Source organism: Corvus hawaiiensis, chromosome 36, assembly GCF_020740725.1.
Source record: "Corvus hawaiiensis isolate bCorHaw1 chromosome 36, bCorHaw1.pri.cur, whole genome shotgun sequence".
Taxonomy (NCBI): domain Eukaryota; kingdom Metazoa; phylum Chordata; class Aves; order Passeriformes; family Corvidae; genus Corvus; species Corvus hawaiiensis.
Genome location: NC_063248.1, coordinates 1050434 through 1077383, shown reverse-complemented (window position 1 = coordinate 1077383; position 26950 = coordinate 1050434). Strand labels below are relative to the sequence as shown.

Sequence of the window (26950 nt, the reverse complement as noted above, 5' to 3'; positions counted from 1 at the left end):
TGTGTCGCCCCCTGGCGGCGGCGGCGGGGCGCGGCGCGGCGGGCGCGGGTCCGGCATGAGCGAGGCGCGGCTGCGGCCCGGGCGCGGCCCCGGCGGGGCGCGGGACCCCCAGGACAAGGTGCGGAGCGGCCCCGGGGGGCGTGAGGGGACTGGGGGGACGGAGAGAGCCGGGGAGCGCCGGGGGTCGCGGGGCCTGTGCGCCGCCGGGTCCCGGCGCCCCGCGGTGAGGCCGCTCTGCGGCCCCCGGGCTGCCCCGCGCTCGGGGAATTTGCCCCGCACTTGGTTTATTCGCCCCTCGCGACACCCGCGGAGGAGCGGAGCCCGGCCCCGGGGGTGTTCCGAGAAGCGGATCCGCCGTGTGGGAGCGGAGATCTGGGCGTGAGCTGCGTTTGTGGGATGGCTCAGGTGGGGGGGTCACAGCCCTGCCCTCAGCGCAGAGTTCGGTGCCTCCCAGGCCAGCCCCAGGGACCGAGGTGGGAGTTACAAACCTGCCTTTAGGGAAGGCTTTGGCGCCTCCGAAATCACCCCTAGGGAATCGGGTGGGGGTTCCAAACCTCCCCTTAGCGAGGAGTTGGGTACCTCCTAAGCTGTCCTTAGGGAATCGGGTGGGGGTTCCGAATCCCTCGGGTTCCCTTAGGGAAGGCTCTGGTGCCTCCGAAGTCATGCCCAGGGAATGCCCTCCCAGCGAGGGCTCTGTGGGAGTTTAATGAGGGTTAACGTTGCCTTTCTCCAGAGGAAAGAGTTTGCTTTTTCACGGCAGAAGAGCCATGGGAAGCAAACCTGGCTCTGTTTTCCTGTAACGTCTCTTCTGTTCCAAGCCTGAGCCCGTCTGGATGCTTGAGGTTGCTCTGTGAGTCATTTGTCACCTTTGTCATCTCTGCTCCTGCGTCTCCCTGAAGAGGAAGGGACCAAGAGGAATAAACAGTCAGGGAAAACTTTGTAAATACATTTGCAGGGTCACAGGGACCAAAGGCTGGAGGGAAAAGCGGTTCGTGCTGTGCTGGTGTTTAATGCACTTACCTTGGGAACGACCCTGGACTGGTCCATCAGCCCTCAGCAGCATCATATTGATGTTTTCTCCTAGTGCACGAAGGGTGCAGTTGAGAGCAGCATGAAGTCATCACACAAAACTCTTTTGCAATTTAAATGCAATTTTAATGCGATTTTAATGCAATTTTAATGCGATTTTAATGCAGTTTTTAATGCCAATTAAACACCTGCTAGAGGCTGTGTGGGCAGGTTTGAGGAAACTTCGTTGTGCTGATGTGATCAGGGAGGGATCTGGGGCAGAAGGAGCCAGCAGTGGTGGGAATGGGTCACTCTGGTGTGGATCTGGAGGTTGGGCCTCTCTCACAGTAACCTGGAGCTCTCTGCCACCACATTTCCTTACCTGAGGGAAGGGAGCTCTAAGATGGCTCCAGTTTTGTAGTGGTTGTGCAAAGGGTGAGGCCTCGAGATAAGTGCATTTATCTCAGCTGGAATTTACTCTGCAGCAGAAAACCTTCAGGGAGTTTTCTATTCCAGAACTTTAGTGGGAGTTGGAAGACCTCCCTCGAGAGGCTGGCAGGGCTCGTGCTGCTTAACTGGTGCACAACAAACTCCCTGGGCCAGCTGGGATTCGCTTTAGCTCCTCGTGCTGTGCTCCTAAAGAAGGTCAGAGGGCTGCTATTCCCAGGGCAATCCTGTTATCTCCACGCCAGTGCTTTCACATATAATGAGCCTTCTGAAGGACCCCTCTGCTATTTCCTTTGAGTCAGCGACCTGGAGGTTCCTTACTAGAGAGAAGGAATGTTGATGCTCCTCGTAAAACAGCTCAAAATGAATTGCAAGAGGGAAAAAAGCAGTGAGGAGCACCTCCTCTGAGGTGCTGAATGTGATGTTTCCTAATAGAAGGCAGTGATGGGAGCAGAGAATTTCCCCAAATTGCCAAATGCAGCTGCTGGGAGGTTACCTGGTTACTACCCCTGCCCTCAGTGACACCCTCCTCGGCGTTGTGCTTTCCATGCTCGGTGGCAGGGTTTGATTTCCTGCCCTGAGATCCAGCAGTTGTGTTTTCAGTGCGGGGGAAATGCCTGGAAAAGCCTGGGAGCAGCGGAATTGCTCGTGTGTGTGCCGCTCCCGGTGCTCTGGGGCTGCCCAGGGCTCTGTGCAGGTGCTGCTCCGAGAGGGGGCATTCCCGTGCCTGCTGGGGAGCCTTGCCAAGGGGAATAATTCAGCAGTGCATATTTTATTCGACAGAAACCCTGGAGGCTTCTGGAAAGAGCTCCCAGCTCTATGTTGACAGAAACGCGCTTCAGTGGGATGCAAACATCGAGGCTGGGTTTTAGATCGCGGTGTTTTGTGCTTGTTGCCACTCTCCTGTTTTGGCACTGGGAAGTGAGAGACTGGATTCACTTTCTGCTGCTCTGACCCTTGCACTCTGGCCCAGCTTTGATGTGTCCCCCCTGATGGCACAGCTGAGGCCGGGCTGCCTCAGGAGATCCTCGTGCCAGAACGTTTTAAAATCGATTTTTGTTAAAACCACTGTGCAGCACAAAGTCTTCATCTCAGAGGGAACAAGGCAACATCTGTTTGTTCTGGTCAGTGAGCTCCCTCTCCTCTCTGTGGTGAAAAGCCAGGGAACCTTGCCCTGGTGTTGCCTGTACCCATTGGCTGAGCCCAAAGGATGCTGTTACCTGATGGCGTCTGTTGGTATTTGAGAGTGGATCCTGGAATCATGGAATGATTTGGGTTGGGAGAGACCTTTGAACGGATCCAGTGCCACCCCCTGCCACGGGCAGGGGCACCTCCCACTATCCCAGCCCTGTCCAGCCTGGCCTTGGACACTTCCAGGGATGGAGCACCACAGCTTTTGTGCCAGGGCTTATCCATGAAACAAGTTCCAGTTTCTTACAGGTCCCACCCTCTCCCAAGGATATCCCGGTCTTTAGAGACTCGTTCTTCTGCTTTGTAGTCTCATTCATAATCTAAACCCAGAGGTCAGTGCCTTCCCTCTAGTGTTGTGTACATCCCATGAAATCACATTTTCTCTGCAGCCCCCAAAGAGAACAGGAAAAGCGCAAAAGAAAATTGTTTCTTGGTGCCTGCCGAGCTCCTGAAGGCTCCTGCTGGTTTGGGGGGATTTTATGATCATTTCTCAGTAGCTGTTTGTACTTTGTGTGACTCCACAGTGAGGACTGGGGGGTTTTTCCTTTTCCATCTGCTTGCTGAGACATTGCACGAGCAGCTGTCTGTGCCAGGGTGGGATAACTCTGTGTCACCAAGGGTTTGATAAGGAAAATTCTGGTTCCTTCTGTGTCACCAGGGGTTTGATAAGGAAAATTCTGGTTCCTTCTGTGTCACCAAGGGTTTCACGAGGAAAATTCTGGTTCCTTCCAGCCTGGTTTTGCAGGGGCCTGACAATGTGACTTTTATCTGGCTACATCTGGTCTGTGTGGTACAAAAAGTGAAAGACTCTGGCATCCAAGCCTCGTGATTCCTTGTGCTTCCAGGCATTTATTCCTTGTGCTTCCAGGCATTTATTCCTTGTGCTTCCAGGCATTTTGCAAGAATTCCCTGGTGGTCTGACGTGCTCTGAAGATGCTGAGCTAAACGAGGGCTCTGCTGTCCCTTGGGTCTGCTCAGGGGGGTGGAGGGAGGGTGGCTGGAGACAGTGGCCTGGGGTGAGCTGGAACGGGAGCAGCAGCTCCAGTTGTGGCTTTTAGCTTGGGAGAGGTGCAGGACACAGAGAAATAACAGTGCAGGCACTCTGGAGGTTCAGGCAATCTCAAATCCTGTTACTTCCCAGATTCCAGGAGAGCTCCTGCTAGTTGGGAGTTTGTGATAACAAGATGAGGCTCTTGCAGGACCAAACCCAATCAACCTCTGCAGTGATGCCTCTCTTCGTCTCACCCACCATAAAGGGAGGCTGAAGTCCAAGTCTGCTTCCAGGTCCACTCCATAAGATTGTTTTTTTAATAGCTCTTAATATGATCTTGGGCTCAATTCCAAGCACCAGTTTGCTGGAGCACGAGCCTCATGTATTGCTGATAGATGTTCACAATCTCAGCTCTGCTGGGAGAGGACACTCCAGCCTTCCCTGCAGTTTGATGCTCGGCTCTGTATGTGCCTGACAACTCCTGGGCATCGTTAATTGTGGCCACAGGGACTGGGCTGGGTGTGTTCCTAGTGGAAAAGTGACTCTCAAATTTAACACCTTTGCCAGCACTTCCTTTGGTAGGTGTTTGACTTGGCCACTGCTCCTTTCACTGACCTGTGTCCTTGCTCAGTTGTGATGCCAGGGAAGTTTGATCCCAGGAAGATTTTGTCATTTTAAAGGCTGGATAGCTCTGTTTCCTTCTGTGTGCAGCACTTGTGTGTGACAGAGAAAGCAGGGAGACTCCCAGTGCTCACGTCAAACCCCCAAGCTGTTTTTCCTGTTACTCAGACCTTTGCATAGTTCCGAGCTGGCTTCCCTTTCCTATCCTTGTTCAGTGAGTGGGAGATTTATTTCTGTCTGCTCTAGAGGGCTGCACAGGTGAATGTCCCCCTTTGCAGTGTTCCATCAGCTCCAGGCTGTCCTGTTTTCTGTGTTCCTGCTGGATCTCAGTGGATCTGGGAGCTTCTTCCCGGGCTCTCTCTTGCTGCTCCAGCACTCTGTCCTCGCTCCTGGTTGTTTGCTGTTATTATTGATGGTGGGATCAGGATGGCAGAGGTGATGGGGGGTATTCCTGCTGTCCCTGGTGCAGGCTGAGGCACTCAGACTGTTCTGTCCATGGACAGTGTCTCTGCTCCTGCTTCCAGATGTGCTTGCAGTGCTGTCTGGGGGTGACTCCTGGGGGGGATGTTTGGTGCTGAGAAGAGGGAAGTTGGGATGTTTGTGTGTATCTTCCAAGCAGGAAAAATCCCCAGGACCCCAGGGAGGTAAAACCCTTAAAATCACAGAATCCCAGACTGGTTTGTGTTGAGAGGGACCTTAATGCCTGCCATGGGCACTCCAAACCCCGTCCAGCCTGGCCTTGATGACCCCTGTGACTTCAGCAAACCACAGCTTTGGGTTGGTCAGGATCACACCTGAACACACTGGTCCAAGTGCACTCCTTGAGCAGTCCAGGTAAAGCCAGTGGGATGGACTGGGAGAGAAATGTGAGCAGGACAGTGCGAGATACCCCCTCAGAGTCAGCAAATTAAATGGCTTGGTAGGGTTTTCTTTTTTCTCTCATCATGTTTTGGAAAAATCTGTACGAACTCCTGAGGAATTGAGGGTCAGAAGCCACTGGCCTTGGCGTGATGCAGGCTCTCATTGCAGAGGACAAAAATAGCCTTTTCCTGCAGTAACCTCCCAGTGTGAACAGTTGCTGCAGAGCTGTTTGTTCTCCCTCTCGCTGCTCCCAGCTCTCCCAAACAACAGCAGATTGAAATGTCTGTGCAGGCTCCAGCAGACACAGCCCCAGCCTCCCTCAGGCACCAACTCTCAGAGGCTCTTGGAGCTCGGCTCTCCTGTTCCTGTGTCTCTGCAGTGAAGTGCCAGCTCAGAAATGCCCCAGGAGCACCAGGATGCCACTTAGACCCAGGAGAACCCAGAAGCCGCTCTCCAAAACGTCTCCATCACGTGTTCAGAGGGGGAGGCAGGTTCCTTTCTGAGCAGCAGGAAATTCTGGGGGAATGCCAGAACCACCCACCGATTTTTGTGCTCCTTTTGTACACAGCAGCTGGTGCCTGCTGCCTTTTCCTCCAGGATTTCCTGGAAGCAGCAGCCCCTGGAGTGGGTGCTGGGGGTCCCAGCAGAGGAGGAGCTCCTGCTGAGTCCCGGGGATGTGTGACTTCCATGAATCCTGTGTGACTTCCATGAATCCTGTTTGCTCTCAGGGAGATCAGGCTCCTGTACCAGAGGCTTGTGCTGGCTGCAGACTGAGCCTGGCTCCCAGCACATCCCGTGGCTGAGCCGAACAAAGCCGGTGCTTTGGGATCAGGGATGAGTTTTCTCCGCTCTTTCAGCCACTGTGCAAACATTCCTGCTTTTTGTGATGTTGTTATCTGCTAAAGGGCTCCATTTTTAGGCATGTCCTAATTTCCGTGCCTGTTTTCAACTGGAATGTGGTTATTTCGGGATGGGGAAGGCAGTCCTATATCAACATAAATGAAACCTGAGCTTTGTTGGTTTTTTAGACAACAAATCAGGCAGCCAGCACTAGGTGCCAGCTTGGTGGATGTCTGGGTAGGGGGGACATGAGAAACTTGAATTTAATTGCCCTGCAGGTAATGTCACAGCACAAGACCAGGGTAAAAAACACTTGCAAAAAGACCCCAGTGCTTTTTGGAACCTTCCTACAAATCAAGCCTGGAAGTTTGATTCTTCCTTCTGGTGTTAATGGTCTCCAGACTTCTCTTGTTTCACCCTCCCGAGCTGTAAACCCCTGGAAGAGAATATCCTGTAATTTGGGAGTAATGGGATGAATTCTGGACCCTGGTGGGTCCCTCTGAGGTGGGTTTGGGGGGCACAGCAGCTCTGGGATGTGCTGTGGAGGTTAAAGCAGGGGGAAGAGGGGAGAGGAATGGAGCAGTTTCCCTGAATGTAGGAATTAAAGCCCCTTCTGGAAGACATTGAGGTTTCCATTATTGAGGCCGCTGGGTTTGTATTCATTAAATTAATTATATTTGCTTTGATCCTGCAGATGTTCTCAGAGGTGAGAACAGAGGTACAGTTGGTCCCTTTTGTTCCAGCTGCCAGCTCTGTTGCCTGAAAAAGCAACTCTATTTCCCTCTTCAGCATTTATTTTATAATAACATTTTCTGTCACAGCTTTTTGTTAAAATCTGGCAGGAAGTCTAAAACAGTGCCTGCCTCCAAGGAAAGTACCTAAATAACGGCATTTCTTGAACTAATTTAATCTGCCAGCGTTGAATACTTAACTGTATATCTGTATTGGGCAGAAGATTTTTGGCAGGGAGAGAGCAGGCTCGTTTCTATGGCAACTGAGATCCGGTTGTGGATATTTGTGTAAAAAACCCAGCGCTCACAGCTTCCTCTGAGAAAACCATTTCAGTGTGAGCACAAATTTCTTACCACCTGCTTGAAGTAGTTGAGTTGTTTAAAGAAAGCTCAGACAAACTAATTTCTCTGGGTATCTTTTCTTCAGGGTCATGAAATCCCTGTTGACAAAGGTTGCTCAGAGCTGTTGATGCCATGAGTAGAAGAAGTGAGCAGGTATCTGGCTTTTCCCAGCTCCGGTTCAGCAGTCAGGAGAAACAGCCCTCGCAGAGATTTGGGGTTTTGCTCTTTCTCCTCATCACGACTTGTGTAGAAATCAAGGAATTAGGATAAAATGGACATTGCTGCCTCGGTTTTATTCCTGCATTCCTTTTTCCTTCTGTAAGAAGTGTTCAATAGTGAGACGATAAGTGGAAGAAGGAGCCCTGGGCTCACCTACAGAGCTGGACAAAAAAGCTCTTTAGTTTAATAACTCCATATTGGTTAAAACCCCCGAAAACAGTAAAAGCTTTTGCCTCTGATTGTGTTTTAAGAGATGTAATGCTCACCATGTAAAAGAAATGGAAGGATGAAGCCAGATGCCAAGGTAACCAGAGGGAAGGTCGGCTTTGCTCTTACTGAGGAGTTTTAGTGGTTTCCCAGCTCTGCATCCTGCACGTGGATGTCTGACGTCCTGAGTGTCCTGCCCGGGAGGAGGGGACACGGGGAATATCAGGAACTTCCAGGAAAAATGGGTGAGGGAGAGCTGTGGTAGGAGAATATGGAATAAATACAGCTGGAGACAGCTCTGTGCCCGTGCAGGAGCAGCAGTGGGAAGAGGTGGGATTGCTGAGAGGTGTCTGGGCATTGACTGGGATTGCTGGGAGGTGGCTGGGCACTGACTGGGATTGCTGGGAGGTGTCTGGGCAGCGACTGGGATTGCTGGGAGGTGTCTGGGCAGCGACTGGGATTGCTGGGAGGTGTCTGGGCAGCGACTGGGATTGCTGGGAGGTGTCTGGGCACTGACTGGGATTGCTGGGAGGTGTCTGGGCACTGACTGGGATCTCTCAGAGGCTGCTCCCCTGGTGGTGGTGGTGTTGCAGGGGGGGTTTGGTCGCAGCCCGAGCTCAGCCCAGCCCTGCCCTGCGCAGCCCCAAGCTTTTGCAGAAGCACTGCCTGTCAGGAGCTGAAATCCCCCCGGCACAGACCTGGGAGCATCCCTGCCTGTGACAGCAGCGCCCTGGGATGGTGATCCTCGGGAACACGGGGCTGGAGGACAGGAGAGCCGAGGAGATGTGTGGGAGGTGTCCCCCAGGCAGTGCCACAGGGTGTCCCCAGGCAGTGCCACAGCTGGATTCAGGGTGCATCACGTTCAGGCTTAAACACGTTATTTAACACCCACTCAGCTGCTTAAACTGATGATTTGTAGGCTGATGGGGGCAATTTGCATAAAAGGTATAAAAATAGTGTCACTTACTGAGTCCTCTCCATAGCCTGTATCTGGCACAATGTCCTATAAAATCTCAACGCTCCGATTCAGGGGGATCTGAGGAGGGAGAAGAGCTCACTCCTGGTGCTGCTCAGTTGTTTTCAAAGTGAAGATGTTAAAATGTCAGTTATCCCTCGCTTTGGCTGGCAATTTCTTCCATCAGGCTTAAATTGAGCGAGGAAGACATGGCAGGAATGAGTCCTGCATTTCATGTTGAGCCCTCACAACTTCCCTTTATGGTGACAAACCTCTTGATCAGCTCCTTTGTGCTCTCTGGGAATAACCTGGCAGTGTTTGTGGGAGCTGTGGGGATTGTGTTTGTGGCTCCACCTCTGCTGTTCCCAGTGCTGAGGGTGAAGTGGGGAACAGCTGGACTGACCCAGCGAGGCTCTGCTCCTGCTCTTGGAGCCCTTTGCAGACGAGGTTTGGGTTGGCCTTGCCCTGAAGTTGGTGGCTCAGGTACCTGGTGATGTGGTTTTGCATGGATTTACCTGCAACATCTGTGTGGTGCAGGTGGTGTAGGGAATCAGTGCTGGGATCTGGCAGGGATCAGGCTGTGAGAGGGATCAGGCTGTGAGAGGGATCAGGATGTGGCAGGGATCGGGCACAGCAGGGATCAGGCTGTGGCAGGGAACAGGATATGGCAAGGATCAGGCTGTGAGAGGGATCAGGATGTGGCAGGGTTCAGGATGTGGCAGGGTTCAGGATGTGGCAGGGATCGGGCACAGCAGGGATCAGGCTGTGGCAGGGATCAGGCTGTGAGAGGGATCAGGATGTGAGAGGGATCAGGCTGTGGCAGGGATCATGCTGTGAGAGGGATCAGGATGTGGCAGGGATCAGGCTGTGAGAGGGATCAGGATGTGGCAGGGATCAGGCTGTGGCAGGGATTGGGCACAGCAGGGATCATGCTGTGGCAGGGATCATGCTGTGGCAGGGATCATGCTGTGAGAGGGATCATGCTGTGGCAGGGATCATGCTGTGAGAGGGATCAGGATGTGGCAGGGATCAGGCACAGCAGGGATCAGGCTGTGGCAGGGATCAGGCTGTGGCAGGGATCAGGCTGTGGCAGGGATCATGCTGTGGCAGGGATCATGCTGTGAGAGGGATCAGGATGTGAGAGGGATCAGGATATGGCAGGGATCGGGCACAGCAGGGATCAGGTTGTGGCAGGGATCAGGATGTGGCAGGGATCAGGCACAGCAGGGATCATGCTGTGAGAGGGATCAGGCTGTGGCAGGGATTGGGCACAGCAGGGATCAGGCACAGCAGGGATCATGCTGTGAGAGGGATCAGGATGTGGCAGGGATCAGGCACAGCAGGGATCATGCTGTGAGAGGGATCAGGATGTGGCAGGGATCGGGCACTGCAGGGATCAGGCACTGCAGGGATCATGCTGTGAGAGGGATCAGGATGTGGCAGGGATCGGGCACTGCAGGGATCAGGCACTGCAGGGATCATGCTGTGAGAGGGATCAGGATGTGGCAGGGATCGGGCACTGCAGGGATCAGGCACTGCAGGGATCATGCTGTGAGAGGGATCAGGATGTGGCAGGGATCGGGCACTGCAGGGATCAGGCACTGCAGGGATCATGCTGTGAGAGGGATCAGGCTGTGGCAGGGATTGGGCACTGCAGGGATCAGGCACTGCAGGGATCATGCTGTGAGAGGGATCAGGATGTGGCAGGGATTGGGCACTGCAGGGATCAGGCACTGCAGGGATCATGCTGTGAGAGGGATCAGGATGTGGCAGGGATCGGGCACTGCAGGGATCAGGCACAGCAGGGATCATGCTGTGAGAGGGATCAGGCTGTGGCAGGGATTGGGCACAGCAGGGATCAGGCACTGCAGGGATCATGCTGTGAGAGGGATCAGGCTGTGGCAGGGATCGGGCACTGCAGGGATCAGGCACTGCAGGGATCATGCTGTGAGAGGGATCAGGATGTGGCAGGGATTGGGCACTGCAGGGATCAGGCACTGCAGGGATCATGCTGTGAGAGTGATCAGGATGTGGCAGGGATCGGGCACTGCAGGGATCAGGACATCAGCTCGGTTGCACCATCAGATTCCTCAGTCCTTGAGCTTTTCTTTCCCATTCTTGGCCAGGACTGGAAGTGAGGAAGGCACAGGTGCTCCTTCCCTTCCTTTTGGTCTCTCAGCACTTTGTGAAGCTTCTGCTCCTGTTGGCCCCAGGCAGGAATGATTTGCGTGCTCTGCACTTTGGGGAGTGAAACACAGGGATGCTGCTCCTTTTACCAGCCTTTGGCGGCTTGTGTGGGGTGAGGGACACCGGGACTGCATGAGAAATGTGCTTGGGGATTTTCAGTTTAGCCTGTACAGAGGAGAAGCTGATTTTCCTCTGGCTGCAGCTATTTCGATTGCTCCCAGGGGAATTCTGCAGAGAATCCTTTTATTGGAGAAAGCATTGCAATGGGAACAGAGGCTGTAGCTAAATACAGAGCACAGATTGCCCAAAACCTGACCTGTGCTGTGCTCAAAGATGCCAGATCTGTGGTTTCCAGGGAGTTTTATCATTTCCAGTCTCTTTGCCTGCTGCCATTTGCAGCTGCCTTATGGATTTGAGTGTCTAAATGGCACTAAATCTCTCCAAAATCTGAGGTCCAAGTGGATTTTATGGGTCAGTTAAAAAACAGCTGAAAAAAAAAGCCAGGTTGCATTTCACTGCTAGCTCCCTGAACCTGTGTGAGTGCTGGCAGAGGTGTTGGGTTGAAAGCAAACCCAAACTCTTCCTTCCCAGTGGATGAATGGGAAGAAGGAGCGTGGAGGAAGATAGGGAGGAGGTGACACTGGGTGCTGCTGGTGTGTGGCTGGAGCTCTGCTCATCCCTGGGAATAATCTCTGACATCACCAGTGTATTTTTAGCTGCCTCCACCTGCCAGTGCCTCACTGTCCTTGTCTGATTTAAGATCCTGGCCTGCAGCCATTGACACGTTCCAGCTGGGGGAGTAATTACCTTTTTCTGCTTTAAATAAGGGAGCAGCTCCAGCCTTCCTGCTCTACTGAACTCCAAATACCCCCAGCCATGAACTGCACCCAGCCAGCCCCAGCAGATCTGGTTGTTCTGGAGCTGGGCAGCGCTGCCTGGCAGCCCCAAGGGATGAAGTCTCTTTGTTTGCAGAGCTCCCAGCATTTGTCACCTCAGCTCCCGCTGTGCTTTTCCTGCAGGCACACTCACTTCTCCTGGAGTTTTCAGATCGCCTGTGGGCTGAGGCCAAGTGTGTGGACTCTGCCTTGCCTGGATGCTCCCCAGGGTGTGGCCCTTTCCTTCCTTGCTTCCAGGAGTGAGGAGCAGGGTGAAGCCGTGCAGCTGAAGCGAGGGGCAAAACGTGGAGCTGTGGGTTTGTCCTCTGTTCAGGAGCTGGATCAGAGTGAAAACTGCCACTGGGAAGAGCCAGGACTCACCTGAAATCCCCTTCCCACCCCTGGGCTGGTGCAGAGCCTTCAGTAAGCGGCCTCTCCTGTGTTTATTTACCCCTAAACACAGGACTTTGCTCGGGGCTGGGTGCTGGAGCAGTCCAAGGGGCAGGGAAAACACAGAGCACGTGTGTCCCTCTCCAGCACCTCGGGTTTCCTCTGTGGCCAGAGGGGATGGTTGGGCCAGGGTGATAAGCCAGGCTCTTCCTCTTCAGCTGCCTGAGGATGGGCTCAGTGTTATTTTTAGTGTCCTCAAGTAGTCAGCATTTCAGAAGTCTGTCCGGGAGCCTTGAGCCTGTCCACTTGGAGGCCTTTCTTCCTGGTTAATTTGGGCAGTGTTACATTCTTTGAGATCTGCCTGGGGATTGGGACCTTGTAAAACTTCCTGCTAACAAGCCCCGGAGCACTTGCTGCTCTCTTGGAAATCCTCATTAATCAACTGCGGGGCATCTGTAGCTGTGCAGGGGGAACAGGCCCTTCTCTGTGCCTGCTGCTGAGGCTGAGGGACCATCCAACCCCTCCTGGACGCCACCTAAAACACCTGAGGATGTTTCTCATGGGTTTAACCCTGTGTAACACCCAGAATATTTTCTTCTCCTCCCTCTCTTGTGCCGAAGCAGAAGGGTGGTAAGTGTTGGAGCCAGCGCGCTGGCCCAGGGTCCTTCCGAGTGGCTGCTGAAGCTCCTTGGCTCTCTTTGACCTGCAGGAGTCAGAGTCTGAGAACAAGCTGGATGGAGAGACAGCGTCAGACAGCGAGAGCAAATCCGACTTCGGGGGCTCGTCCGCAGTGCCGACGTCGGATGACACTCCAGAGGTGCTGAACAGGGCTCTCTCCAACCTGTCCTCGAGGTAACCCTCCCTGAGCATCCTCCCCTGTGCTCTCCCAATGGGGGCTGCTGGAAGCTGAAGGAGCAGCTTCCCAGCCTCTCCCAGCCCCTGGGGCCGTGGGAAGCAGCAGGGTCAGGGCTTTGGGTGGGAAAGGAGGGGGCAGAGCAGTGCTGGGGGGCTCTCGCTGCCTGCTGGGTCCTGGCAGGTCTGGGCCTCGGTGGGGCAGGCCCACAGAGCTCGTGGGTGGCTTTGGCAGCGCTCACAGCAAAGGTTTGAGCTGCGGGGGCTTTTAGCCACTGCTGTGACTGAGTTCTGCAGGAATGCTTGAGGAATTGCACTGACAAGGACAGGATTTAGGAACAAGCCAGGGATATTCTCCACAAACTGCTTGGGAGGAAAGTGTCTTGTTTATGTCACAGCAGAAGGAAAGTGTCTTTCCTAGTGTGCTGTGAGGGTGGGAGAGGCTCACAGAAGAAAAGCAGTGAGGGTACAACATGACAGGGGCCATCTCTCCTCACAGGAAGCAGTGCAGAGAGGGGGAGTGGTCCCCACTTTATTTGAATTTATCCTGCAGCTTGTCCAAAGTGTGGGAAAGCTGCAGCAGAACAGGAGCAGAGGCTGCCCTGTCCCGTTCCAGTGCCCTGGGAGGTGCTCAGCACCTGGGTAAAGCTTTCTGCATTTAGTGGGGCTGAAGTGCAGCTGCTGCAGCGAGGCCTTTATCAGCACATCAAGGTCTCTCTGCACCGCTGAGAGGAAGCTTGGGGTTTCCAGGGCTCAATTTCCTTCCTGTGACACACAGAGAGCATGGTACTGTTTGTCTGCTTTGCTCTGTCTTGTCCTTCTCTGATGTTTTCCTTCTCCATGGCCCAGATGGAAGAATTGGTGGGTGAGAGGCATCCTCACGCTGGCGATGATCACCTTCTTCTTCATCATCATCTACCTGGGCCCCATGGTCTTAATGACAATAGTAAGTGCTCCAGAGAGGTGTCCTGACCTTCACTGCAGCGGGGGGAAGTTGCTGGGACACTGCTGGCGTGGGGAGCTCAGGACCTCATGTCCTAGAGGTCCTGGATTCCTCTCTCCATGGAGGAAACCCGGGAGGAATCTGCTGGTCAGTATTTGGCTGCAGTTGGAACTAACACGAGGAGTTTTTAGAAACCTCCTTGGCAGAGGAAAGAGGAGGGAAAAACGACATCCTGAGCTTCCCACGTGGGGTTGGGAGGCTCCTGCAGTTGCTGAAGGACCTTTTGCTCTGCACGTGCTTGGTTTTTGTCTCCTCAAGGGAAGAGGTGTTTAACCAACAGGAATTACAGTGCCTGGATGTGTTTTCTGTGCAGGTGATGTGTGTCCAGATCAAATGTTTCCACGAGATCATCACCATTGGCTACAACGTGTACCACTCCTACGACCTGCCCTGGTTCAGGACGCTCAGCTGGTGAGTGAGGGGCTGCTCCCCATCCCTGTGTGCAGCACTGACACCTCCCCTGCGGCACCCAGGGGACACAGCCACAGGCCCTGGGCTGCTGTGTGCTGACAGTGACCTGTGCTGGCAGCACTTGTAAAGGAAAATCACAGAATCCCAGGATGGACTGGCTTAGAAGGGACCTTTAAGCCCACCCAGTGCCACCCCTGCCATGGGCAGGGACACCTCCCACTGTCCCAGGCTGCTCCCAGCCCCGTCCAACCTGGCCCTGGACACTGCCAGGGATCCAGGGGCAGCCCCAGCTGCTCTGGGCACCCTGTGCCAGGGCCTGCCCACCCTCACAGGGAGGAATTCTTTCCCAATATCCCAGCTAACCCTGCCCTCCTTCAGCTCAAGGCCATTCCCCCTTGTCGTGTCACTACATAAGGGCTGTGGAGAGGGCAGGAGTGGGGCTTTTGGGGCACAGAAGCCCCAAAAGTGGGCTCCAAAAAGGTGGCTCTGTGAGGTATGGAGCAGGTGAGTGGTTTTGGGATGCACAGGGTGTGGGATTTTGGGAGGCAGAGGCCAGTTGAGCAGTGCCACCTAAAGACAGAGTCTTTGTGCATCACGGCCAACCCCAAATGCCAGCTGTGACCCATCCCAGAGCGGGCCTCAGAGGTGCAGCCACTCCTTGGAAGGAAGGTGACATTTCCGAACTGGGGGAGGCAGCTCTGGCTGGCAGAAGCAAAACCTGTTGGCAGCATCCTAGAGCAGTGCCAGGACCTCAGGGATCAGCCACTTCAGGAGCCTTTTGGGGCTCCTGCTGACGAGATTCCCACCCTCCCCAGGTACTTCCTGCTGTGTGTGAATTATTTCTTCTACGGCGAGACGGTGACAGATTATTTCTTCACCCTGGTGCAGAGGGAGGAGCCCCTGAGGATCCTCAGCAAATACCATCGCTTCATTTCCTTCGCCCTCTACCTGACAGGTGGGCACCACCTTGATTAATGTCGGGGATGGAGGGAAGAAATCTCCTGCCTGGAGTGCTGTGTCCAGTGCAGGATCGTCTCTGCTCCCCAGGGATGCTGTAACTGGGCTGCATGGGGAGAGTTGTGCTGGCAAATCTTTTCCATGAGGTTCTGGAGGAGAAAACTCCATAATCTTCCTGGGACAGCCAGGTTGTTCATCTGTCGAAGTGCTGCTTGGTGTGACTTCCACAGCAGTGCTTTTCCCACTCCACAGTGCTACTTTATTCAAGTAGAACCCCCAGCAGCTGTGCAATATCGTGGCCCAAAAGTATTTCTGACTGTTGAAGGCACATTCCCACCACTGACTTTCCTTCTGTCTCTCCTCAGGTTTCTGCATGTTTGTCTTGAGTCTGGTGAAGAAACACTATCGCCTCCAGTTCTACATGGTGAGGTTAAAATTCAGGTCCTGGTGAGGTTAAAATCTGGGGCCTGGTGAGGTTAAATTCAGGTCTTGGTGAGGTTAAAGTCTGGGGCCTGGTGAGGTTAAAATCTGGGGCCTGGTGAGGTTAAAGTCTGGGGCCTGGTGAGGTTAAATTCAGGTCTTGGTGAGGTTAAACTCGGGGCCTGTGGAGATGCCAGGCCAGTGTTAACCCCATGGTGCCAAAATAACTCAGTACAAGACAGCTCATCCTGTTTATTTGACTGGTTAACAAACAGTAGATAATAAATGAGTTTTCTACGGGTGAAGTGCCCTGGTACCCTCGTGCTTGAGCTGTTCTGAGGAGCTCTGAGCACCTGAGCTGGGCAGTGCTGGCAGTGGCTCTGGGCAGGCTGGACAATGTGCTCTCCTCTCTTCCAGTTTGGCTGGACCCACGTGACGTTGCTGATTGTTGTTACCCAGTCACACCTCATCATCCACAACCTGTTTGAAGGAATGATCTGGTGAGTTTTCTCTGCCTCCTGAGCTGCTTTGGTTTCTGCAGCCTGAAAAAGCTGTGTTTTCACAGCATCCCAGACTGGTTTGGGATGGAAGGGGCTTTAGTGATCATCCAGTGCCACCCCTGCCATGGGACACCTTCCGCTATCCCAGCTTGCTCCAAGCCCCCTCCAGCCTGACCTCGGACACTTCCAGGGATGGGGGAGTCCAGAACCTCTCTGGGCAACCTGTGCCAGGGCCTCACCACCATTACAGTAGGATTAAATTCCTAATACCTCATTTCTTTAATCTCAAAATTCAGTTTTGAGTTAAAACTTCTCTCACAAAAACAAATAGCCAAGGAGAAGGTGCTTCCTGTGAGGGACCAGCCTGTTCAGAGCAGCAAAACATTGAGTGAGTCCTCAGAGACTTGGGACTTGCTTTGTGCCACTTCAGCATGTAGAGAGATGTTGCAAAGGAGAATTTTGTAAACTTGCTGTGGGGTGCAGGGACCTTTCAGGTGGCATTGGGGCTGGGTGGGTGCTTTCTGCTGATACCCACAGCCCGAATGGCCAGGGAGGTGCTGCTCCTGTGGGGCTTCAGCACTGAAAGGCAGGAGGGGGCTGCTGCCACCTCAGTGCAGATGCTGTGCACAGGGGAGGCCCCTTTGGTGGTCCTGCCAAAACCAGCAGGGCCAGGAATGAATTCTGGCCACTTTGAGGCTCACGTTCCTCAGTGTGTTCCAACCAGCCTGGAGTGTGCTGGGACCCTCCTGCTGACTGCCAAAATGCAGGAAATACTTCCACAGGAGGTCAGGAGGGGAGAGTCCAACACCCTGCTGAGGGTGGCTAAGGAAAATGTGCTGCAAACAGGCCACTGTGGGCACACAAGCTGCTTTTTAGTCCAGAGCACTGGAGAAACCCTCAGATTCCCCTCAGAGCTTCCCGTGGTTGTTCCTTGCACTGCACTGGAGGAGGGGACGTTGGTGTGGTGGCACTGCAAAGTGCCTTGTGGTGGCAGCTGCTCACTGAGCCCTGGAGTTGTGTGATGATGGTTTGACCCTTGTCCCCTGCAGGTTCATTGTCCCCATCTCCTGTGTGATCTGCAATGACATCATGGCCTACATGTTCGGGTTCTTCTTCGGCCGCACGCCGCTCATCAAGGTTTGGGACACTTTGGGGGACAAAATGCCAATTTTGGTTCCTTTGGGTCCCCCAGCTCCCCCAGCTCCTGCTTTGTGGCCTCTTACGGGTCTGAAGCAAGCCTCCAGATTAAACCTGGTGTGCATCCCAGTCTTTGAGGCTATAAAACTAAATCACTGAACCATTTAGGTTGGAAAGATCGAGTCCAACCATGAATGAACCATTTCAGACCGAGGTTCTGGGGTCAGCTTCTGACCAAACTCTTACTTGTGGGTTGGTGGCACTCTGTGTTGGCCTCAGCAGTTCACAAGTGGGGAAGGACTGCAGAGGTGTATCAATAATCATCCCCCTCGCTCTCTCTCTGGCAGCTCTCCCCAAAGAAGACCTGGGAGGGTTTTATTGGAGGATTTTTTTCCACCGTTCTGTTTGGATTGCTGGTAAGTGGCCATCATGGTGCTTCCTCCACTGGAGTTTTCCCTTCATAGGGTCACGGTATTCTGTTTAAAAAATGCAGTCAGGCTTGAATCTCTGTCAGATATTTCAGCTTTCCTTGCTGCTCAGGGTTTGAAGTGGTCCCTGGCTGTGTGCAGACACTGCTGATGGAGCCAAGTGCTGGAGGAAGTTTTCAGTCCCTGTTAAACCTGTGATGTGCTCGTTACAATAATTAACCATTTTCCCTCTGCTGCTGTTGGATGGTGCTGTGCATCATTTCAGAGGCTGTGTGGGGAATTCCACACTCCTGGAGTGTTTTGCCCCGTTTTTATGTCCCTCTCTGTGGCTGCTGTTGCTGTCCCTCTACCTCAGGGTGCAGCCTGCTCACTGCCTTTCCTCTGCCTTCAGCCAATTACTGCTGCTCAGGGCAGTGATCTCCTTAATGAAGCTGGGAGCATGGTTCCCTCCTCCCTCATCTCCTTGCATGGCCTCTCCCTCTGAGAAATCCCTGAGGAAAGCACTGATCGTGTTTCCTTTGTCTCTTTTTCCTGGAGCTGTCCTATGTGATGTCTGGGTACCGCTGCTTCACCTGCCCCGTGGAGTTCAACAACGACACCAACAGCTTCACCGTGGACTGCGAGCCCTCCGAGCTGTTCCAGCTGCAGGAGTACAACATCCCCGTGGTGCTGCAGTCTGTGGTGGGCTGGGTACGACCCTCTCTGCTCCCTGGGTCTCATTTAGTGGGGTAGGACCCCTAAGGAAAGAGCAGGGCTGTGTTTCGATGTGAAGGAACGTGATAGAGATGCATCCAGAAATAAGGGGAATGTAGTGGTGCCTGTTGTTGACTGAGACACCAAAGGAATTATCCCAAGTCTGGTGGGACATGAACCCATGTGAAAACTAACTGAGCTAGAGCCTGGGGGGCAGAGAAGGAGGGGCAGGCAGTGCTGTTCTCACTGGAACCCCTGTGTGCTGTTTGTCCTGCAGAAGACAGTGCGGATGTACCCCTTCCAAATCCACAGCATCGCCCTCTCCACCTTCGCCTCCCTCATCGGGCCCTTCGGAGGCTTCTTTGCCAGTGGCTTCAAGAGGGCCTTCAAAATCAAGGTGAGGATGGAGAAAGTCATGGAGGTTTTGGGGAGGAAACATGCAGTGGGTGCTGCCACTCGGTGCAGTCCCAGAGCTCCGAGGGAAGGGAGGTTTGTTCAGTCACAGATAAGATGCTGGAGCAGGATCTGGGGTTTTTTGACCAAAAGGAAAGAGACCTTAAGATTTTAATTGTGATATTCTAAACCCTGCTGTGGTGCAGGTAGAGGAAGGAAGATCCAGCCAGGAAATTTTGCAATCTGAGGTTTCCCTTGATGTCTTGCAGGCTGGTTTTACATATAAACAGCCTGTGCTCAGTTAAGATGCCTTGAAAGGCAAGGCAGGGTGGCAGCAGAAAAACATTTGCCTTCCCTGACCTTTGAGTAACAGAGCAACATCCAAAAGCAGGGAGACGTGAAACAAAATGTTTCCTTGGTCTGACTTTGCCTTCTGGGAAGAACTGGAGCAGGGGGTGAGTGCAGTGTGGGGGGGCACAAAAGCAAGCACAGGTCCTGGGGAGGGCTCAGTGCAATCCCTCTGCTCCCACAGGACTTTGCCAACACCATCCCGGGGCACGGGGGGATCATGGATCGCTTCGACTGCCAGTACCTGATGGCCACCTTTGTCAACGTGTACATCGCCAGCTTCATCAGGTGCGTGGGCCCTGCTGGGCTGGGGGCTTCCTGTCACTGCCAGGGCTGGGAATCACAGGCAGTTGTGCTCCTGGATAGATTAAACAGCTGGAAATACAACACAGAGGAAACGGAGCTTGAGGAGGGGAAGGACCTTTAGCAGAGCTGGAAACACAACCCTCACTTCCCATGGGCTGCTGTTATTCCAGTCCCACTGAAACTCCTCCATGCTCCTTCTGTGAATCTTGGACAGGTTTCTAGAGTCAAACGAGCAGGAAAATCTAATTTTGCAGCACTGACAAGCATTCTGTAGCCAAGCACAGAGGAAAAAGCCTGTGGGTGCATAAAGGATGTGCTGGGGGAGCTGTGGAAGTGCCTGTATGTGGCTGCTTTGAATTCCGAGGGGCAGCACCTGCTGATAAGATGCACAATCCTCCTCATATAGATTGGGTTTGGGGTGTTGCAGCCTCCTGTGCCTTTTGAGTCCATTTCCACATCCCAGAAGGAGTTGGGCTCCCCGGGGAGACCTGGGGAAGGAATGGACAGCACAGCAGTGAATGTCAGCCCATTATTCTGATGGAATTGCCCTTAAGCCCCATTGCTGACGATGCTTTTGTGTTGCAGAGGCCCCAACCCAAGCAAACTGATCCAGCAGTTCCTGACCCTGAGGCCAGACCAGCAGCTCCACATCTTCAACACGCTCAAAGCACACCTGGTGGACAGGGGAATTTTGGGGAGCCTGGAGGACGCATAGACAGGAGGTGGTTGGAACAGGACTGAAAACAGACAGGCCTCCTCCAGGGAATTCCTGGCTTGCCTGATTTAAGACAATAACAAGGCCTCATTTCACTGTAACTTTTCTTCCTTTCTTGGTAAATGTTTGCATTTGTGGTTTATTTTTTTTTAATAATATATTTATAGAGCTTTGGTTCAAATGAGCAAATCTTGGGTTTGTAGCTGAGAAGGAGTTAAGGCTTGGAAGGAGTGTTGGGTGGAGCAGGAGGGTGGGATTCCCCTGGTGGACTCTTCTGAACCTTTGGGGTGTGTGGGCAGAGCTGAGCTTTCCCTGTGAGTGGGTTTTGCAGGGAATGCAGAGCCTGGCAGGGAAGGGGAGGCTGTGCCCTGCCCTGGCCCTTGTGCTCAGGGTGGCAGCCCTGGGGACCATCCTCCTCCCCAGGGACAACTGGGAGTGCAGTGGGAATTGTCCCAGCCTGTGGCAATCTCCTTGCACAAGGTATTTGCAAGAGGATCTTGTACTAACCCAGCCCTGTTTCCTCTGCCCAGCCCTGCACCTGCAGCTGCTCTCACCTGCCTCTCACATTCCCTCCCTTCAGGGCTGATATTTTGGCAAATCAGATTTTTGTAACCAATTAAACCAGGAACAGAATGGGGACGAGGAGTCAAGAAAGTGGCAGTTGTGTGTGGGAGTGTGGGAGGTTCAGATTCCTTCAAAACTGATGGAAGGAAATAAGTTTTAAAGAACGTTGAAGTTTCACTGAGCAATTCCTGCCAAGTGAGAACAACTTTTACATAACTTGGTTTGTTTTGCCCCGTTAAATAACCTTTAAGAACCACACTTCTTCATTTCTCCAAGGTTGGAAACCCCACACTGGGCTATGTGAAGTAACCTGGGGAGCAGTTTCCAGCCGGGTTCGTTGCCGGGTGGGCTCCAGCTGCAGCTGGGGGTTTTGTTTTCTTTCAGGGATCATGTCTGTTCATTACTTGAGTTGTAGAAGTCGTGCTGCTGAGTTTACCACGGTCTGTGTTGCATTTCAGTCTGGGTTCATTTCTCTGCAGGCTTCTGTCCTGCTTTGCTTACTGAATCTTGTCAGAAATAGTTTGTACTTTATAGCTGCAAGTTTTACCGAAGTACTTTCCTTTATTTTGTCATACTTTTTTATTATTTAAAAACGATAGCCCTAAAGATTGTAAAACTTTCCTTTTTTTTTTTTTTTTGTGATCAGATAGTGAAAATATCCCCATTTACACCTCATGCAGTGTTCCCAAACACAAGGTGACTCTGATTTTCTTTCTTTCCATAGTTTGTGCATGGGAGAGAGAAACTTTACCTGATTTTAACCTGGGGAAGGAGTGACAGGGAGAGTTCACACAGAAGTACCTTGGTGTTTTCAAGCAGTTGCTGCCATAAACCTTTAGCCACAGACCCCCCACATGAGACCTGCACCTGCTGCGAGCTGGCTTGGCATCGACAGAAAATAAACCACCTGAAAATACCCCAAATTCAGAGTTTTTACTCCATATTCTGCTTCTGCCACTGCTTTCGTTTACCCTGAGTGTACCAGAGAGCTCATGTGTGTGTAAATACATGGAGCAGGTCCCAGCCTCTCCCCTGCATTTCTGTGGGACTGTGGTGGGCTCTGCTTTGTCTCCCTGAGCAGGAGGCACAGGGCAGAAGGTCGTACTCCAAGTGCAGGTGTTTGATGGAAAGCACAGGCTGCAGAGAAGGCTCTGGTTTTATGAAGTATTCTCAGTTGGTGCTGGCAAAGTTCTGCACTGAGCCAGGTCAGGATTGGGTTTGGGGTTCACACAGATTTTCCTGGTTGTGGAGACTGTTCCCTTCCAGCTTGAATTAGGCAGGGGTTTATTTTCTGTCGACAGAACCAATATTGGTCCAAGCCCCTGATACAGAAACTGCAGAGGAGAAAGGAGGTGCTTCCATCTGGCCTTGTCCAGGGGCAGTGTTTGGGCTGTGTTTCATGAGGGTTTGCCTGAGTTCAGCGAGGCAAAGTGAGGCCCCTGTCAGGAGCAGCCGTGGGAGCAGGGTGGGAGTGCCAGGGTTTGGTTTGCCCTGGGACCAGCTGGATTCTCCCTGCCCATTGCCAAAATCCCTTGTCGTGGCTGTTGGGTCACAGGCAGAAGTGACAGTGTTGATAAATATTACAAAGGTGTGCTCTGTTCATAGTGAGAAATTTCTCTGGTGGGTCTTTAGTCTCCTGCTCGTCTGCTTTAAACCTTTCCTTCCTCCTCTGGCGTAATTAGCGGGGCAAAGCTTTGCTGCAGGCCCAGCTTTGGGGCAGATCTGGGCTTTTCCCGAGGGTGTAAGTGCTGGATGTGGGCACTGGAGGGCAAAGCAGTTCCACGGAGTGGCTGCGAGAGGAGCAGCGGCAGCAGCTGCAGCTCTGCCTGTGGGTGGCTTCCCCGGTCAGAAATTCCCGATCAGCTTTATTCCTGCTTCCTCTTGGAAGGGTGGGATTCCAAACCTGGGCTGCTCCCCACGGGGAAAGCTGCCTGGGAAGGGTTTCCTGCCTGGAAGTTCATTAAAGGGAGTGGGAACGGTGGATCCACGGGGAGGTGGGGATTGTTGGGATTATTTGCAAGTTGTGCAGATGAACTCACGGGAGTGGGAGCTGGACCCTGGGTTTGGGTTGGAGGGGGCCTGGACTCTTGTCCCACCTCCCTTGCCACGGGCAGGGAGTCTCTCACGAGGCCAGGCTGCTCCAAGCCCCATCCAGCCTGATCCTGGGCACTGCCAGGGATGGGGAGTCGGCAACTCCCTGAGCAAAGGTGAAAAGCTGCTGTTCCTGAGGGAGTCTCTGAGGGAGGAACCGATGCCGAGGGATGTGCAGCAGCACGCATGGCCCTGCAGGACCTTGGTGGTGCTGCAGCTCTCAGGAATTTCGGTGTGGAGGGGCCGGAATGGCCCCAGGGCTGGTGGGTGAGAAGAGAGATGGGGAAGCGCTCCAGCTGCAGGGCTGGAGCTCAGCGTGGCACAATCGTTCTGGTTCACAGCGGGCTCCAGCAGCAGGAAGCTCCAAAGGGAAGAGCAGAGCAGCAGGGGGAGGTGGTGTCAGCTGGGATTTGTGTGTGTGGGCTGGGAGGAAGGGACAGGAAGGATTTGGTCAGTGTGGTGTGGTGTGGGAGCCACCTCTGCACCAGGGTCACAGCACAGGCAGCCAGGGAGTGTCCACAGGGAGGGCACTGGAAGCTGCTGTGGTGTGGTGTGAGGGGCTGGCAGTGCTGGGCAGGGCTCTGGGCACCCCCAGTGTTTGTTGGGTTTGGACACAGGTTTGATGCACAGCTGGGCTGGGCCTGTGGACACCTCGGTGGGAATTGGCTTTTCCCTGCCTGGGTGTAGCCCAGCTGGGTTTGCAGGGCCGAGGCAGGGCCAGCCCTGCTCAGGGAAGCACCAGGCCTGGGTTCTGTGGGATCAGCCGGGGTTCATCAGACATTCCCTGCGTGAGGGGCTCAGCAGTGCCCCTGAGCTGAAGGGGCAGCTCCTGCGTGGCTCACAGAGCTGGGGATCCTGCAGCATCACCCGCAGCTTGGCCCCAGGCTGTGGGATCCCAGTGCCGCCTCCCAGGGAATGTCTCCTGTGTCCCGTGTGTGCAGTGAGCCCTCCCCAGCCTGGCTGCAGTGGGGTCCTGCCCTCTCTCCCTTCCCCCTGTGCGTGGTGGGAGCAGGGCAGGGCTGGGTGGGCACATCCAGCCCCTCCTGGGGACAGCCCAGTCCCTAAAGCATCGCATGGAAGCTCCTGTGGCCTCTCCCTCGGTGCCCAGCCCCGGGCTGGCAGCTCTGTACTCCTGTAGTCCCTGTGTAATCCCAGATCTCCAGCCCTGGCCTGCTCCCACCACTGGCTTCTTTCTCTGTGCATTGCTCCTTTGATTCCGGTTTTAGCTACACACGTAGAGTTGCCTTTCTTTGACCGAATGTTCGAATGTGAAATATTGTATATTTTAAAGTATTTACCCTATTTATATACTGTATGTTACTGTTAAATAAATATAAATTCCATTACCTCTAGGGGAGTTTGAGTCAGCGCTCTGGGACGCTCAAACCTTTCCGTGCTCCACAGGGCAGCTCTGGGTGTTACAAACTCACATTCCCTCATTCCTTGCCCTGTAGCTCCCCTTCCTCAGGGGTTTTCCCCAGAGCAGACCGGGCTGCAGCAAGGACAGGGGTGGGCAGGACTGGACCATCCACGTCCTGCATGAACAGCCCCATTCCCAGTGGGATTTTTGGTGACCCCGGGGTTGGATCATCCAGGCTCATCTTGATCAACGATGGGGGAAGTGTTGCCACTGCTCCCCCTGCAAAATCAGCTCATTTTACCTGAAGACTTCACTGGGAATGTGAAAAATCGTTGGGAGTTCCACTTACCATAAGTTATTCTTTCATTTCAGCCCTTTCTCCAGCCTTGCCTGGGGTCAGGAGGGCAGAATCCTCTGTTTACCCAGGAAAATGCTACTTTTAGCTCTGGTGTTATTTTGTCTGTTTTTGACTTATCAGCTAAGCCAAAGCAGCCCCTCAGCAGCCTCTCAGGGCTTCCTGTCACTGTGGGCACTTGCAGACAACCTCAGCCTCCAGCAGCAGCAGCAGAGCTCGACTCTCGATGGGATCCCTGCGAGGTGGCTCCAAAGCCCAACTCCCACATTCCAACTGCTGCTCCCAGTCCAGCAGGGCATTGCTGGGCAGCACCGGGCAATATCCAGAAATTTGTGAAGCAACTCGAGGGCTGAGCAATCGTTTGGTGTTAAATCTGTCAGAAAAGGGTCTCTGGAGTCCTCAGGCAGCCGTGGAGCTGCGGCACCAGGGCCGTGGGTGACAGTGCCAGGCAGAGCTGATGGCCCAGCCCAGCCCAGTGCCAGCCCTTCAGCCGCAGCTCCCCCCTGCCTCCCCCCATCCTGTGGCAGTTTAATTCAGTCAAACATGGAAAACTGCAAATTCCCACTGGGAATCCTGGTGCCCGCTGTGCTCCAGCCCCAGACAGACAGTGAGCCTCAAGCCAGGGCTGCCTCCCTGTGACCTGCTCTCCATGAGATCCTGATGGAAGAGGGATGTAAAAACAACTTTAGGGGCTGAGATTTGCCTTTTTTAGGTCCTGCTGAGGCATGGTAGGTTTAGACTGGATATTGAGAGGGAATTCCTGGCTGTGAAGGTGGGGAGGCCCTGGCACAGGGTGCCCAGAGCAGCTGGGGCTGCCCCTGGATCCCTGGCAGTGCCCAAGGCCAGGCTGGACATTGGGGCTGGAGCAGCCTGGGATAGTGGAAGGTGTCCCTGCTCATGGCAAGGGTGGCACTGGATGGGCTTTAAGGTCCCTTCCAACCCAAACCATTCCAGAATTCCATGGTTCAGCTCAGGAACAGGCTGCTCTGAGGGGTGCCTAAGAAAGGAGCAGGAGGTGGCTGAAGCAGCTCTGGGGTGCTCAGAGGGGCGGTTTTGGGGTGCCAGGGAGGGCTGAGCTCTGTGGTGTGACCACAGCGTTGAGCTGCACTGCAGGGCTTTGGGCTCAAGCAGAGTTTCCGTTCTGGAGGAGGGGACAGGGCCGCGTGACATCCTGCCCGTGACACTGCGGGTGGGAAAGGGCTGCTCCGGGCTGCCAGAGAGAACCAGGCTGAAGGGAAAAAGGATCACACCGTGTGAGCCCGTGGAGCTCCTTTAGCTGCCTGCAGATATTTCTGAGAGCTAAACCTGGTGCTTAATCCAGGGCTCGCTCGGGGCCCTCTGCTCGGGCTACAGCAGAAATGGAGCCCATCGAGGAGTCTGGGGCCAGAGCAGGGTTTTGGGTTAATCTCCTCAGGCTGGGGGAACATCCTGGGCTGCTCTGCTGTGAAATTCCACACTGTCACATTCTCTGGACTTTGGGCAGTGGAATCTGTGAGCTGGGGATCTCTGAGCTGGTTCCAGTCACTGCCCAAAGCAGCAGAGTCGTTTTTCAGCTGTGATTAACCCAGATCAGCCCAGCGAGCTCCACCCTGGCCGTGCTGTGACCGAGCACCCAGCGCAGCCTCCAGCTCCTTCCTTTCCTCAGTTTGTGTTACAACACTAAAAACAAATCCCCTTTGCAGGTGGCTCAGGGGCTCCTGGGCACAATGCTGGGCTGGGAATCACAACAGGAACCAGTGGCCACGTCCTTGTTCATCCCCTTGCGCTTCCCCTGCCGCTGTTCCTGCTTCTGCTCGGGGCAACTTCCCTCTTCATGAGGCCTGGGCTTTCCCAGTGTGGGGGGAGACAGGGGCTGGAGCCTCCAGCAGCCCTTGGGAGCCCCCTGCCCGCTCCTGGGGGTGTTTGTAACAGCCCTGCCTGATCCTCCTGCGCCTCGAGAGCCACAGCTCGGCCCAGCCCCAGCCCAGGCTGCTCTGGGCATGCACAGCCTGTTCTGGGGTGGAAAACCAGCACGAACCAGGATACACTCGCTGTTGTGAGCAGGGATTTTGCTCGATCCACTGCTCCTGGTGGGTTCTGTGTCCACATCCCAGCTTTGCCCAGGGAAGCTGTGGCTGCCCCATCCCTGGGGGTGTCCAAGGCCAGGTTAGATGTGGCTTGGAGCAGCCTGGGACAGTGGAAGGTGTCCCTGCCGTGGCAGGGGTGGCACTGGATGGGCTTTAAGGTCCCTTCCAACCCAAACCATTCCATGGTTCTAAGATCCCTTGGTCCTCACCGCTCCGATTACTATGGCCTTTCCTCCAGGAGCTGCCTCATTTCATCCCCATTTGGCTTTCACCGCTGCAAAAGCCTTCAATCAGCCGTGGGCACCTCTCAGCAATTAACAGGAGAAATCAAAGACCCCGGTGCCATCAGGGGATGCACAGACGTCACCCTGAGCTCCCACCTGAGCTCCGCTCTGCCCCTGAGCAGAACATTCCCCGCAGCTCCGAGCGGGGCTGCTCCTCCTCGGAGCAGTGTTCAGAGCACCAGGAGGACACCGGGTGTTTCTG

General features: G+C 54.0%; 1 protein-coding gene and 1 long non-coding RNA gene across 2 annotated transcripts; both read left to right on the top strand.

The window, feature by feature from the left end:
• Nucleotides 1–49: 49 nt before the first annotated feature.
• CDS2 (CDP-diacylglycerol synthase 2) lies at nucleotides 50–24029 on the top strand. Its single transcript, XM_048290169.1, has 13 exons — nucleotides 50–118; nucleotides 12575–12717; nucleotides 13567–13663; nucleotides 14034–14131; nucleotides 14947–15086; nucleotides 15454–15512; nucleotides 15926–16008; nucleotides 17058–17145; nucleotides 17493–17561; nucleotides 18111–18263; nucleotides 18544–18663; nucleotides 19192–19295; nucleotides 19899–24029. Exons 1-13 carry the CDS (start codon nucleotides 56–58, stop codon nucleotides 20026–20028), a joined length of 1347 nt encoding a protein of 448 aa, XP_048146126.1. The 5' UTR covers nucleotides 50–55; the 3' UTR covers nucleotides 20029–24029.
• LOC125319134 lies at nucleotides 765–1250 on the top strand. The gene is made up of 2 exons (XR_007200601.1): nucleotides 765–850; nucleotides 956–1250. It is a non-coding gene; the product is annotated as an uncharacterized LOC125319134 (long non-coding RNA).
• Nucleotides 24030–26950: the final 2921 nt, after the last annotated feature.

Coding starts and splice junctions, on each gene's coding strand:
- CDS2 (XM_048290169.1), top strand. CDS start 56: ATGAGCGAGGCGCGGCTGCGGCCCGGGCGCGGCCCCGGCGGGGCGCGG. Junction 13,664..14,033: donor CCATGGTCTTAATGACAATA/GTAAGTGCTCCA, acceptor TTTTCTGTGCAG/GTGATGTGTGTCCAGATCAA. Junction 14,132..14,946: donor TGGTTCAGGACGCTCAGCTG/GTGAGTGAGGGG, acceptor CACCCTCCCCAG/GTACTTCCTGCTGTGTGTGA.